Here is a 12,584-nt window from a genome sequence, read left to right as displayed (position 1 = left end):
TGAAGAGGGCTGGGGTGTAATATAATCAACTGTATCAAAACACAAATTTTATTCTCGTGGTTTCTTTTTATATTATTATACTTTTTCTTTCTGGCAACAACAAAACTGAATCGAATGCCATAGTTAAAATAATAAAACACAACTGGCATTTGATAAGTAAAGTGGAACCACAATTAAAAATACCACGTTTTGCCTTCAAAAGAGGCAGAAATTTACGTGACTATTTAGTAAGGGCATATAAAGATCCAGTACCCACCACAATACACAATATATGGGGTTTGCCACCGATAGTAGGACACTATGCCTGTGGAAATTGTATTGCATGTGAAACTACTGTGTCTATGAAAATGTGTAATGTAAATGGAAAAGAAATCATTCTACGGGAACATTCTAACTGTCTGACTAGAAATGTAATTTACTGTGTGCAGTGTCCTTGTGACTTATCCTACATCGGTAAAACGACACAAGCAGTAAAAAAACGTATTCTGCAGCACCAATCTCGTATTCGGTGCAATGTACAGACTGCACCTTTAGTTGAGCACTATCAAACATTAACACACACACCTACCCAAATGAAATGGTTTGTGATTGAAGTTGTAAAAACCTCAAGAAGATGCACGAATATAGATCGTTTGCTCACACAGAGGGAGAACAAATGGATCTGGTCATGCGGTACGGTAGAAAAAGGATTAAATTCATTTATTGAGTGGCATACTCTGGCCACCTTACATTAATTATCAAGGGACAGATTACACTGACATTCTGTGTTGGACTTAAGGATCTGACACTATTGACCACATTGTCGATGGTCCCAGACACATGAATACTCCATTGGTTTGATAATCATAGGGTACTACATAGTTGAATGCATTAGTGATGCTTGTATACATTGCTCTTAATATGATTTCTTCGCCCACAATTGCAGACTTGTATTACTACTTAGCATCTAGAAGATGGCCGCCACGGTAGACACCATACTGACGTCATCTGAGAAGTGAGCGTTCGCTTTTTAAAACATGGCGAGATCGCGACTCGGATTACTCGGTCTTTGAATAGCTGAGCCGGCGGGGCGATTTTCAAGACGCTTCCGAGAATCCACTTAAGTAAGTGAGAACTGACCCGTAACTCCTGCTATTAACACAGTTTTATGACATTACAGAGATTTTTTGGTGGTATAGGCTTACTGACCTTTACGTTTGTGTTTAGGTGATCGACAGTCGACACTTTTCATAGAGTGAGTTATTTTGCATTGACACTTTGGGTGTGCTGTTAGAATGATGAACTGGTCTATATACGATCACTTGGCGCATTTATAAATTGAAACATTTTGTTTCATTCATGTCTATGCAGGTTTTGGTCGATTTTAAACTGCCAATGTAAGTATTTTGGATACTGTAAATACACATGGCGGGTGTCCTGAAACATTAATATGTCAGGGTGACTCTGATTTATCTTACATTTCGTTACAGACCATATCTGAAAATCAGTATAGAAACAAGGATTACCTTCTCCTGATAGATCGAACTTTTTCAATAACACAGGTGATTCCACCAAATACACTCGTAGCTCGGGTGACACGTTTTTTAATCTTTTTATTATAGGTTAATATACCTATTTATATTTTCACGTGGTGTGATTTGTCTTCATTCACTGGGTAGTCCGGTTTATAAGGTTTATTTGTTGTTCAGCTGTGTGAAGCAACTTTTTTAAAATTGACGTGCAGGTACATTATTAAAGCACAAGCTTATATATTTTTTCATTAGATATATATGTGCAACTACATCGTCCTGATGATGGTCCTAAGGATCTTTTGACCAAGGGAGGACCGAAACGTCGACATAATATCGCCACTTTGCTTATTGTGTTGTAATTTGGATACATAAAAAACTGTTATATCATTTGTGACTGTCACACACTATGGTATTTGAGAAATCCATTCTATTGGCAAATGGTGATGTTGCAAGACTGTAACTAAATGTAATCCTTTCAGTTTTGTTGTTGCCAGAAAGAAAAAGTATAATAATATAAAAAGAAATCACGAGAATAAAATTTGTGTTTTGATACAGTTGATTGTTTTAATTGGTTAACTGTTTTTCCTGCTTCACTAAATTACTGATCACGACTGTGACATTATCAAAAAAGAATTGAATTGAATAATTCCTTTGGGGGCATCAGAATTTTTGTCATTGAAATTACCCAGTCCCTGGGGGATAATTGGGTGGCTCTATTTTTCCTAGGGGTGTAATATAAGCACTACAGGAATTTATAGTGCGTGATGCGTAATCTACCACTGGCGGATATTTGTTCCGTTTCTAGACCGCAATATGTCCATTGTTCATCCGTCATTTTGTGCCCCAGTTCCAAATTCCACTTTGTGCGGGAAGAGCTGGGTGAGTCTGTCTGTTGAGTGCGTATAGTGTGATAAAGCGTCGAAACCAGGTGTCCCGGTGATGCAGTACATAGCATCATCTGCAAGGGAACTAGAGGGGGGTTCCTGAGAACTCTGGAGTAATAGAGCGCAGGTCTTGATGAAGATGCACATAAAGAAATATGTCCAGAGGGGGGGGTTGCTTCTCATGATAGAGGAGGTCGGAGGAACTAAATTTCCCATTGTGATATATATTTCTCCATGTGGTAATTCTGGTGCGCTCGCAGAGTCTAAGGAACCCTGTTTCTTGTAGCAATGGCATGCGGGATGATAGGAGAATGAAGGTAGCAGTGAATATAGCATTGGGCATTGAAGGAGGGTTTGGATACGATTCCAGTTGTCTACTGTGCACGTTATCGTGGTGGTTGCAGTGTTGCGTGTACGGGGGTTGCCCATAACATGCCATGCAGGAAGATTGGGTCTGCTATCCATTGTCCCACTGCAATCTGTGGCATATACCTAGGGAGATGGAACCAGTACGCAGCGTAGTAGGCCTGTGCGCATGTATAATACAACTCAAAATCTGGAACATCAAAGCCTTCCTGTGCATACGGCTGCTTAAGCACGCTCCATTGTAGGCGTGACTGTTTGCCTCCCCATATCAGCCTGGTCATTTCTTACCTGAGTGTCTTAAAAAAATGTCGACCGAGGTTATATGGGATATTTAAAAACAGATATAGTACTTGCGGAAGTATCACCATCTTAATCAACGCAGCTCGCCCTGCCTGAGAAAGCGGCAATGAGATCCATCGAGTGACACATCCTGTAATATGATCTATGACCGTACCATAGTTTAGGCGCATCAGCTCCTCCCTATCCCCAGAAATACAAATCCCCAGGTAGCGTAGATCGGTGTTGCACCATTCCAATGGGAAATCCAGGGGAAACCGAGGCCGCAGGTGTGAGAGGAATGATTTGCGACTTCCCCCAATTTATATGGACCCCAGACAGTTTCCCGAAGATGATAAATTCCCGCAAGAGTGGGTTAAGATAATATTGCAGATCTCTTGACGTAAAGGTTAATGTCATCCTCATAGAGGTATGAGGATCTGCCGTAAGCTGCAAAGCAGTGCTTTATCCTGGTGATGCGGCCACAGCTTAGACACCAAGGGTTCGATTGCGAGGGCAAAAAAGCATGGGAGAGCAGTGGACATCCCTGCCGTGTACCTCCTGGATATGGGGAACTCGGCAGATAAATGGCCATTAATTAAAACTTTTGCTGTTGGGAGCTGATACAGCAGCTGTATGAATCGCAGTGTAGTGGTGACTTTCCAGGTTTGAGAAGGGAGGTAATAAGTGCCTCTCTTATAGAGGGGGAGGGGGGGGAGGTGCCAGTTTCAAGTGAGTCTTCATAGATCTCTTTTAGTAACGGACCATCAGATCTATATAAGTTTTTATAAAATTCAGCAGGCAGCCCGTCTAAGCCAGGGACCTTTCCAGACTTCATCTGCATGGTAGCTTCCTGAATCTCCTCAAGTTCGAAGGGGGGCAGAGGAATAACCTTTGTGAGTCACCCAGCCAACCAAGCGCCACTTCTCCCAGAAAGCTGTCTAACTCGACTTGGTCCCTCCGCTGTGAGGTTTGTAGTGGGTTGTAAAAATGGTAAGTATGTTAGCAGTGCCACGTTGTACTACCTCTCCAGGTAAACAAATCTCCAGTACATAATTGGAAAAGCGTGCCCACCGTATGGTTTCAACTAAGGCCTTCCCGGGTCTCACCTTCTCCATACCTTCGGGCCACCCAGTATTTCCCCCTAAATTTTGTCTTGCGAGCTGCAGTTGTGATGTATTTCACAGAATGAGTGCTGAATGTCGCCGTCGCACCCCGTTGTCAGTTGCTCCTTCAGAGTTTTAAATTTTGCTACCAATCTCCGTAGTGTACCCTGTATGTCTCGGAGTACCCCTGAGCTTTTTGAGATATAAAATCCCCAAATTACCTTAAATGCCTCCCAATTTGTTTCCACACTATCCACAGAGCCTCTATTTCTTTGAAGGAAATCTTGAATTTCGTATCCCAACTCACTATGAAATACCGTGTCTAGCAATGTTGAGAATTGTAACCTCCAGCTGCTGCATGGCATATTGTACCCGGGTGGGGCAAGTGTAAGTTTCACAGGGGAGTGATCAGTGTATGTTCTAGCCAAGTGTGTGATGTCTTTTATCGATGGTCCCAGCCCACGGGATAATAGGCAATAATCTAAACATGCCCAGGATGTGGCTTTTAAAAAAGAATCTTGCTTAAACCGATCTTCATACACCTGAACATAAGAAGATGTTGTGATGCAACGATAGCCTGCTTAAATGAAATTTAACACAATTAACTGGCCTCTTTCTTGAATAAATGTCGTTTGTTAATAAAAAAAAGTTTCAGATTGCTAAAGCAACTACTTATTCCTAGTGGTTTTAACTGATACAAATGCATTTAATGCTCTTTGAAGTGGGGCAGTGACAAATCCCAAATGCCATTTTCCATTGGCGTTCCCAGGCATTCGAACTATAACACCTTATAACGCAGATGGCCATGGCACTCGGTGTACAGGTGCTCTGTCCTCCTGTGAACATGTGCTGCCTCTCAGATGATGATCTATATTCCTGGGTCTAGGGTCTCTAAGTATTTCTTTTTTTTTTTTAGAACGTTTGTGTCCTCTGATAAAAGCTTATTGACTTGCCAGGTGCCGAAGTAAAAACGGAATAGGGTATTTATGTAAGTTTTGGTACCTAGGGTGACTAGCATATTTCAGAATAGTCCTCCCATAAGGCATTTGTGACCTAAAGGTGTTTGACGGTGGATCATGAGTTCTAGCCGTCAAGACCCTTTTTTTTTTTTTTTTTGCCCTATTTACATTATAAATATTGGAGGGGTGCAACAAGCCTCATGGGCATTTATTGCTGTTTTAATACCAATCACATGCTCTTCCTTGCTGGAGTGCTTATTTTTCAGTCAGTGATACATTACCATTGATCACAGAGGAAATGGGGAACCGTGAGTTTGTCTGTTTACTATACCCCGGAAAAGGTTGGTTAGCTCAGTTGGTTGTGCACCAGCCACCTGCTTTGTGACTCCTGCCGATCTAGGGATCTAGTTCCGGCATGGTCTTTTTTAGGTCTCTCCTACGCAGCGCGCAAGAGCTGCATAGGAGGGGACCTTTTGCAATCGATCGCCACTTTTGCCTAAAAGTGTGCACGTTTGGCGTTTCCCTTGCAGGAGTGATCATCGGCGCCATCTGTTTGTAATTATCTTCAAAACAGATGGTGCTGCTGCTCACTCCCACAAGGGAAACATTGTGTGTGTCTGGTCCCTGTAAGCAAATATTATCGTTTCCATCCATAACAGAAGTTGTAAGCGGTAGACGCGTGTGTACTTCCCAGGAGTTCTATAGACACACTGGGGGGGATGCAGTGCCCAATGCTCGATGGTTTTAGACCCCCCCCCCCCCGCTTCTAGTTACAAAGTGTTGCCAAATGTTTCACGTTCCAGACGGGGGCCACCGCAGGGCCGCAATATTGCCCGTCTTGGTATTCCCTGGGACACAGCTTCAGATGGAGGCCTTCACTGGATTGGAACGCCTAATTTTAATTTCTGTAACGCACAGCGGCTGGGTCAGCCCCACCTGAGCCGCAGGATCGATGTGGTTCTCTCAGCAAAGCGTGGGATTTGGTTGAGGCGGGGGCGAGCCGCAGGCCCACAGCGCGGGGGATTGTGCCACGAGAACCACCAGAGTCCCACCCAATCAGCAGTCGCGGTCATTGACCTGCACCGATGATGCCTCACAGCGGCCTAGGGATTCTTCGGTGACACAGGATCCTGTAATTCTCGCAAGAAAGATGCATACTGCGCCCACAGCAAAAAGAACAGTTCACCCCCGGGCCAAAACATCGCTCAGGCACTCTCTGCTACGTCTGCAGCAGAGAGCATCTTATAGAAAGCAAACACAAGGAAATGATTGATCGGAGCGTAGAAGCTTTTCAGACACTCAACCCCACTCGCAGATCTGGGTTTAATCCATCATTGTTCTTTAGCTCACTTCGCCACCCAGTTCAGATCCAGCCGTATGCAAATCAGTCTTGACCCTGTTCCTCATGGAAACAGTCAGCCCAAACAGCCAAGCCATGTCTTCCCTGGACCTGAAACAAGCATCCTAGGACAAGTTTCAGGGTTTCATAGTCATCACCCAGGCTAGTTTGAATCCAGTGGAAAAGTAAGCAAATTACTCTGTCCCCATGATGGAGGGACCGCATGCCAAATTTATGACTGCAAAGCAGGCTATCATTTATAAAAAGCATTGAAAGGAATCGCCGTCATTGCGGTTCCTGTCAATTTATTTTACTCTTTTGAAAATAAATAACTTTTTGTAAATAAAAAATAAGTAATGCTTCCCTTGCGAGTAATCTCCTTGGGCGGGGAAGCATTATTTGCATTTTACAGTCTCTCACTGCCAGGTTTTGCCTGGCAGCGAAAGTCATTAAAAAATGGCTATATGTCCACGTATCCTAATTGGGCGAGTGGACATATAACCATTTTTCTGATGGCCTTCACTTTGCAGGGCCGTCGGAAGCGAGTTTGGCCATTGCGTAAATAGAGTAGTCTCCAACATGGCCAAACTCAAGGTCTGCCACATATAGATCAGGCGGGTGGACCAGTATGTTGGCGGGGAGGGAACTTTAATGCTGCTGCTATGCAGTTCCGTTCCCAATAACATATGAATCGGGCTCTAATTAATCAAAATCTCAAGTGATCATGGAAGTCCCAAATTCGAAGCAGTCACTACTTTGACTCAGAGTTACCAAATCCTAGAACAAACGTGCATGTCCAAATACCATAGAGTGATAGTTACCATCAAGCTATCTTTGAAAACCCACTTGCAGGGTACCCAAGGTAAGGCACACGGATACTTCAAAGGCACAATACAATTTGTAAAGTTGAAGCAGTATGGAGGCAAAAGTCTGGACACAGTGGTTCACCTGAAAGTTGGTGGCATTTTGTGCTTTAGTGATCGACCTGTCAGCATTTGGACGCCATCAGAGGAGCGTGAGGGGAGAAACAAATTCTCAGTCTTTTGTTCAGTGTTTTGGAGCCAACAACAATCGCACTAGAAACATAGCCCAGGTATGCACCAATGGAAGAAAGAGCTGCACATGCTCCGCTCTTCTGTGCCGTTAAGAGTTCATTACATCAGACTTTCTTGTAGATAGTGTATGGAGGGAAGCAATTGGATTCCAGAGTAGTCATGCCTAAAATGTGCATAATTCTATCAGGTCTGAACATAGAACAACTAAGAATAACTACTGACCCAACTGGATACCAATCTCTCGAAGGTGAGCACACAAATTAATTAATTCAAGGGCACAAGTAAAGAGACAAAGCTCCAGGGGAGGGACAAGCATTGAAGAAGGCAAAGCCACACAAGTCAATGAATAAAAAGCAAGCTAACAAGATATTCTATAAAGTCAACTAATGGTAAGCATGGGTGGGTTGAAGCTTCCTGTAAGTCCACAATAAGTGTATAGCGATCAGTCAACTTGCACTTTGTGGAAGGCGAGACCAAAAATGGCCTACAAAATCCCATTAGTTGGCAATTCATCTGATATTGGCATATTTTTGTAACTCTATTATTGCTTATATATACCCACTTTTCTTAGTTATTTTATTCTTTTGCTCATAAAAGACCAGCAACTAAAGTGTTAACATTAAGTAGAATTTCGTTTTCTCCCACCTCAATAACATATCGTACCTCTTTTGCTTCATTATTTGTAATGGTGTACTAAGCGACTGTTTAATAAAAACATTAAAAAAAGAATTTGAGTGGCATTTGGAAACTGGGCTGTTTTAGGGCATTACCGGTGCTGCAGAATTGACACCCTTAATGTGGTAAGCTAATTGCTTGTGCAGCTTCTGCTTCAGTGTATTCTGCTTAAAAAATACTTTGATGCTATTCTGGAATATTTTGTGTTGCATTACTGACTGGTAAATATAGACATAGCATGGTGCGAAGCTTATTGGGTGTAGAATATCTCGCCCATTTCGAGTCTCACTTGTCAGAATAATGCATAACATGCAGTACCTCAGTTGGACTACTTTATTACTACCCATTGTGCCTCTTTCCAACTTGGAGAAATTAGATTTAGGAAATTGAAGATGTGTGTGAATTGCCACATAATTTGTGCACAACTTGGAATGAGGGCTTTTACAGTTTCTTTATTTGTGTTTTTTTTTGTTGTTGTTTTTTTTACATTTTGTGATAAGGAGCATTTTTTTATATGCCCCATGATCTAGTGGGAGAATTACAGTGATTATGAGAGGCGGTGGAGTTCCCATGATGGTCGAATATTGATTTCATCTTTATTTGCAGTGTATGCTTATCATGCCTGCTTGAATTGATTGGTCTTTTTTTGCTGCAGTGGGCTCAATCAGGAATGTAGACTCTTCGCTGGGAGTTATTTTTCTTGGCCAATGATTGAACAATTCAGACAACATTAGATACAAACATGCTAATGTTCAACAACACAGGCTGTCTTGTTTTGTTCTAAAAACAAAAACCTTGCTTGTTCAAAGCCAAACTGTAACGCCCTGGATTATATGCAGCAAAGAACATACTGTGGTCGTAGCTTGTGCCAGATCTAATTTCCAGGCAGTGTATCAAGTCCGATATTACAAATCCTTGCCTCTCTTTGTATGGCCTTGAGGTTAATCTGTTATACTTGTTATCCCTGTACGGATAACTTTCATATAGTGGTGGATTCGAATGTATTTGTGTAGTTCTCCATAGTGTCTGTAAATAAATCACCACTGTTATAATTCAGACAGGCTGGCTTTGCTTTCTATCTTTAAATGACCAGTTAAAGCTTGCAAAATGCTAATCTTGGAATTGTAAATCTGGGGGCATGGTGTGTTGAATGCCATCAGTATTTTCACTGAGGCAGAATGATGCCCGACTGAGTTTTCAGATTTTAAATCTTAACTTTCAGATCCTCCACCTAAATGCTCCCGTGTTTGGAAAAGTCTCTTTATCTCACCTCTGTTTTACTTGCTCTTTTCTTTTCCACCACTGTAGGTCTGAAGTAACAACCAAACGCCAGAATGAGTGCTGAATCCATCATACGCATCCCGCCCTACCACTTCATCCATGTCCTGGATCAGAACTCCAACATTGCCCGGGTAGAAGTGGGGCCCAAGACCTACATTCGCCAGGACAATGAAAGGTGAGACCCTCCATCCTTTCCTCCTCGCGCCAGAAGGCCTATGGCTCAACACGCAAACTGGCTGCTGGGACATCGGGATGTTTCCAGAAAGGCCTTTCAAAAGTTCCAACTGTGTAGGATTGTGTCCCAATTTACCTATACCTCAGTTCACCTATGTACATGCCATACCCCTAGCTGTTCTCTGCACCGCACTGCATTGTATATTTCTACATCTCCTCTCATTCCAGGGTTATGTTTGCGCCCGTGAAGATGGTGATGGTGCCACCACGCCACTACTGCATCATTGAGAACCCAGTGGTGCGGGCTCAGGACCACAAGGTGCTCTTTGACGATGTGGGGCAGGCCCGGCTGCGGCACGGAGACCTAGAGATTCGCCTGGCACAGGACCCCTTCCCGCTTTATCCTGGGGAAGAACTCAAGCAGGTAAGGGAGAATTGATAGGGAGGGAATGGCAGAGCAGAGGATGGGTTTTATGATTAAGGTTTCAATGAAGAAATGCAGAGCAGCCATAGTTATGCAGGGGGAGATCAGAACAGGAGGCAGAATGTCTGGGGTCTGTGGACAGCACGAACATTGACCCTTAGCAATATTATAGCATGTTTCTTTGAGCTGCACCAGTGGTTAAAGGCCCTAAACCTAAGGTATAGGCCGAGCTGCAGCCCAAAGCTTATAATGAAAAATAAAGCCTTTAGCAACGAGTATAGCATGAGGCAGAAGGCTATAATGCTGTTGAAACTTCCCGTGACAGTGGAACATATACTAAATAAAAAAAGGCGGAACAGAGACAAGCTTTGGAATGTTGGAGCACCCCACTGCCTAATGGGCCATCCGACATTCCAGTGTTCTAGTATTACCCAACTGATTATATCAGTGTGCCCCTCTGTCGCATTGCTTAAACACAAGCAAAACAGGGATTGGCTTTGACATTTTAGACCCTTGCCGCTGACTTCCTCAACCTGGGTAGGCTGAAAGCAAACTCTCAATGCCTCTGGTGTGGGAGGGAAAAGGCATAGCTCATCTCCAGTTACTAGTCCTGTGTTGGAATGCCATTTGAGCTTGGTATGTCCCAGAGGTCAAGTACTGTATTGTAGATTTTTGAGACTTTCAAGTCCATTAACCATCTCTAGCAAGCGTAATTTAACACCAGCTGTACTTGTTCAGTGCATATCTTTAGCAAAGCGAACATTATTTTCTGTGAAACCACACAAATTAAAAGCTTCTATTTCAGTAAGACCAGAAAGGGTAGAAAATTCATGAAATTTGATCCCACACTGCCAACTTGGTGAGAGACTTGAGATGGTCCTACAAAAAAGATCAAGATGGAGCCAAAAGGGAGTGGGATGATAATAGGTGAAGGCTCATTGGAGAGACATGTGACTGTAAAGATTCCAAATGTATTGGCTTTTAGTAACACAGGGGGATGCCAAGAGCCCCCCAAACCAGCTAGTAACATTGCAATCTCTGCTTGGCATGATCATTTTATGCTCCTGTATGCGGGCCCTTTAAATATAGATCTGGAAACATCTCAGTCTGAACTTCCCCTCACGTATTCTAAGGAGCGCTTCACCAGCAGTTTAATACAGACCTCCATTAATTCAATTGTCCAAGCAAAGGCCCCTGGACCCGACTGTATTCCCAGTGAATTGTTTTTATATGATCAGGAAAACTGGCCAGCCTATATTTTGACTTTGTCTAATGCTATCACAGGGGGCGCTCCAGTACCCAGGTCATGGAAGGACGCAGAGGTGATCCCTATTTTAAAAAAAGGCTATAGATCTTTCCCTAGCAACTATAGACCGTTTAGCCTTATTGATTCAATCGAAAAAGTGGTCAGCTGAGCGCTTCTAAATAAGATACAGAATTGGGTCAGGGGGAACAATATTTTAACTCCATTCCAAGCAGGCTTTAGAGCCAAGACTGGAACAATTGACTAGGTGTTTTGCCTCTTTTTACTCTGTTGGAAGTCTGTGGTTATTGGGCAGGGAAGTTTATGTGACTTTTATCTATCTTAAAACCGCGCTTAACTTTGTCCCAGACAAAATTGTGGCAATGTCCATAAGATATGGGGATGCAGTTGGAGGTTCTATCCTTAGTAATCCCTCTTCATGTGGCGAACTTTGCTAAAGTCTGTTGGAGTGATCAAGGACCGCACACTGATCCAATAGACGTTAACTGGGGCGTCCGCCAAGGTTCTGTTTTGGCTCCCACACTCTGGCACCTCATGAATTGGATTCATAATAATGTTAATCAATATATTTGAGTTGTGGGCATATGTATTGTTGACTGAATGTAGGATATAGCGCATCTACTAAGATTGGTATTGATCCACAACAGTCCCGATGACTCTGTCCTGAAGGAAATATTGTTACGGAGCTAAAACATTATGGCAATAACTTTTTGATATTCTTTGTATGAATTAGCAAGCAACTGTACATTGTTTGGAGATAATAATAATACTGTGTCAAAGATCTCATGTTTATATTATGGAATCTCACCATCTAAATCTCTTTGGACTTTTTTCCGTTTCAATAACTATAGCATTGTCTCACTGTTTCCTTTGCCCTTCAGTGGAACCATTTTTCAGTTTTCTCCACTTGCATTTTGTGTTTGGCTCTGGTACCTTCAGTTGAAAATGATGAAATGTACTTTGAACATGTTTTATAAACCTTTGATTATGAAATATAAACGTAGTGCATAACTGGGTAATAGGCACACGTTTAAATCGGTGTATGATACTCAAAGTGGCATTAATCTTTGACAAGGAAATAATAGTAAAGTAAAATATCCCTTTGAGGTCATTCCAGTGCCTGGTGCGCAATCCATGACGGTACTGTTTTTTTCAGATGCAGCGGGAAGCCGCAAAGACCTTTGGTTTGCATTCAAGGGTGCAAATCTGTTGCTACGGCCGTGCCCCACTGAAAGGGAGATACATAGAGAAGTTATTCTTGCTGAACTGG

At 42.7% G+C, this 12,584-nt stretch overlaps 1 protein-coding gene across 2 annotated transcripts in view; it reads left to right on the top strand.

Annotated features, from left to right (window-relative positions):
• The window catches only part of LOC147705737 (major vault protein-like), a 202,339-nt gene that overhangs the window by 48,567 nt on the left and 141,188 nt on the right, over positions 1–12,584 (top strand). The window contains exons 1-3 of one of the 2 annotated variants that reach the window (XM_086932184.1): positions 926–1,103; positions 9,480–9,627; positions 9,855–10,050. In XM_086932184.1, the coding sequence (XP_086788310.1) occupies positions 9,506–9,627; positions 9,855–10,050 (318 nt within the window). In that variant the 5' untranslated portion in view covers positions 926–1,103; positions 9,480–9,505. Of the gene's footprint in view, positions 1–925; positions 1,104–9,479; positions 9,628–9,854; positions 10,051–12,584 lie in introns of those variants that run through there. The other variant, XM_086932183.1, reaches the window with a different exon arrangement.

The sequence above is a fragment of the Lissotriton vulgaris genome, chromosome 7 (assembly GCF_964263255.1).
Source record: "Lissotriton vulgaris chromosome 7, aLisVul1.2, whole genome shotgun sequence".
Lineage (NCBI taxonomy): Eukaryota > Metazoa > Chordata > Amphibia > Caudata > Salamandridae > Lissotriton > Lissotriton vulgaris.
Note: the sequence above shows the minus strand (reverse complement) of the source record. Positions and strands in the feature narration are given on the sequence as shown.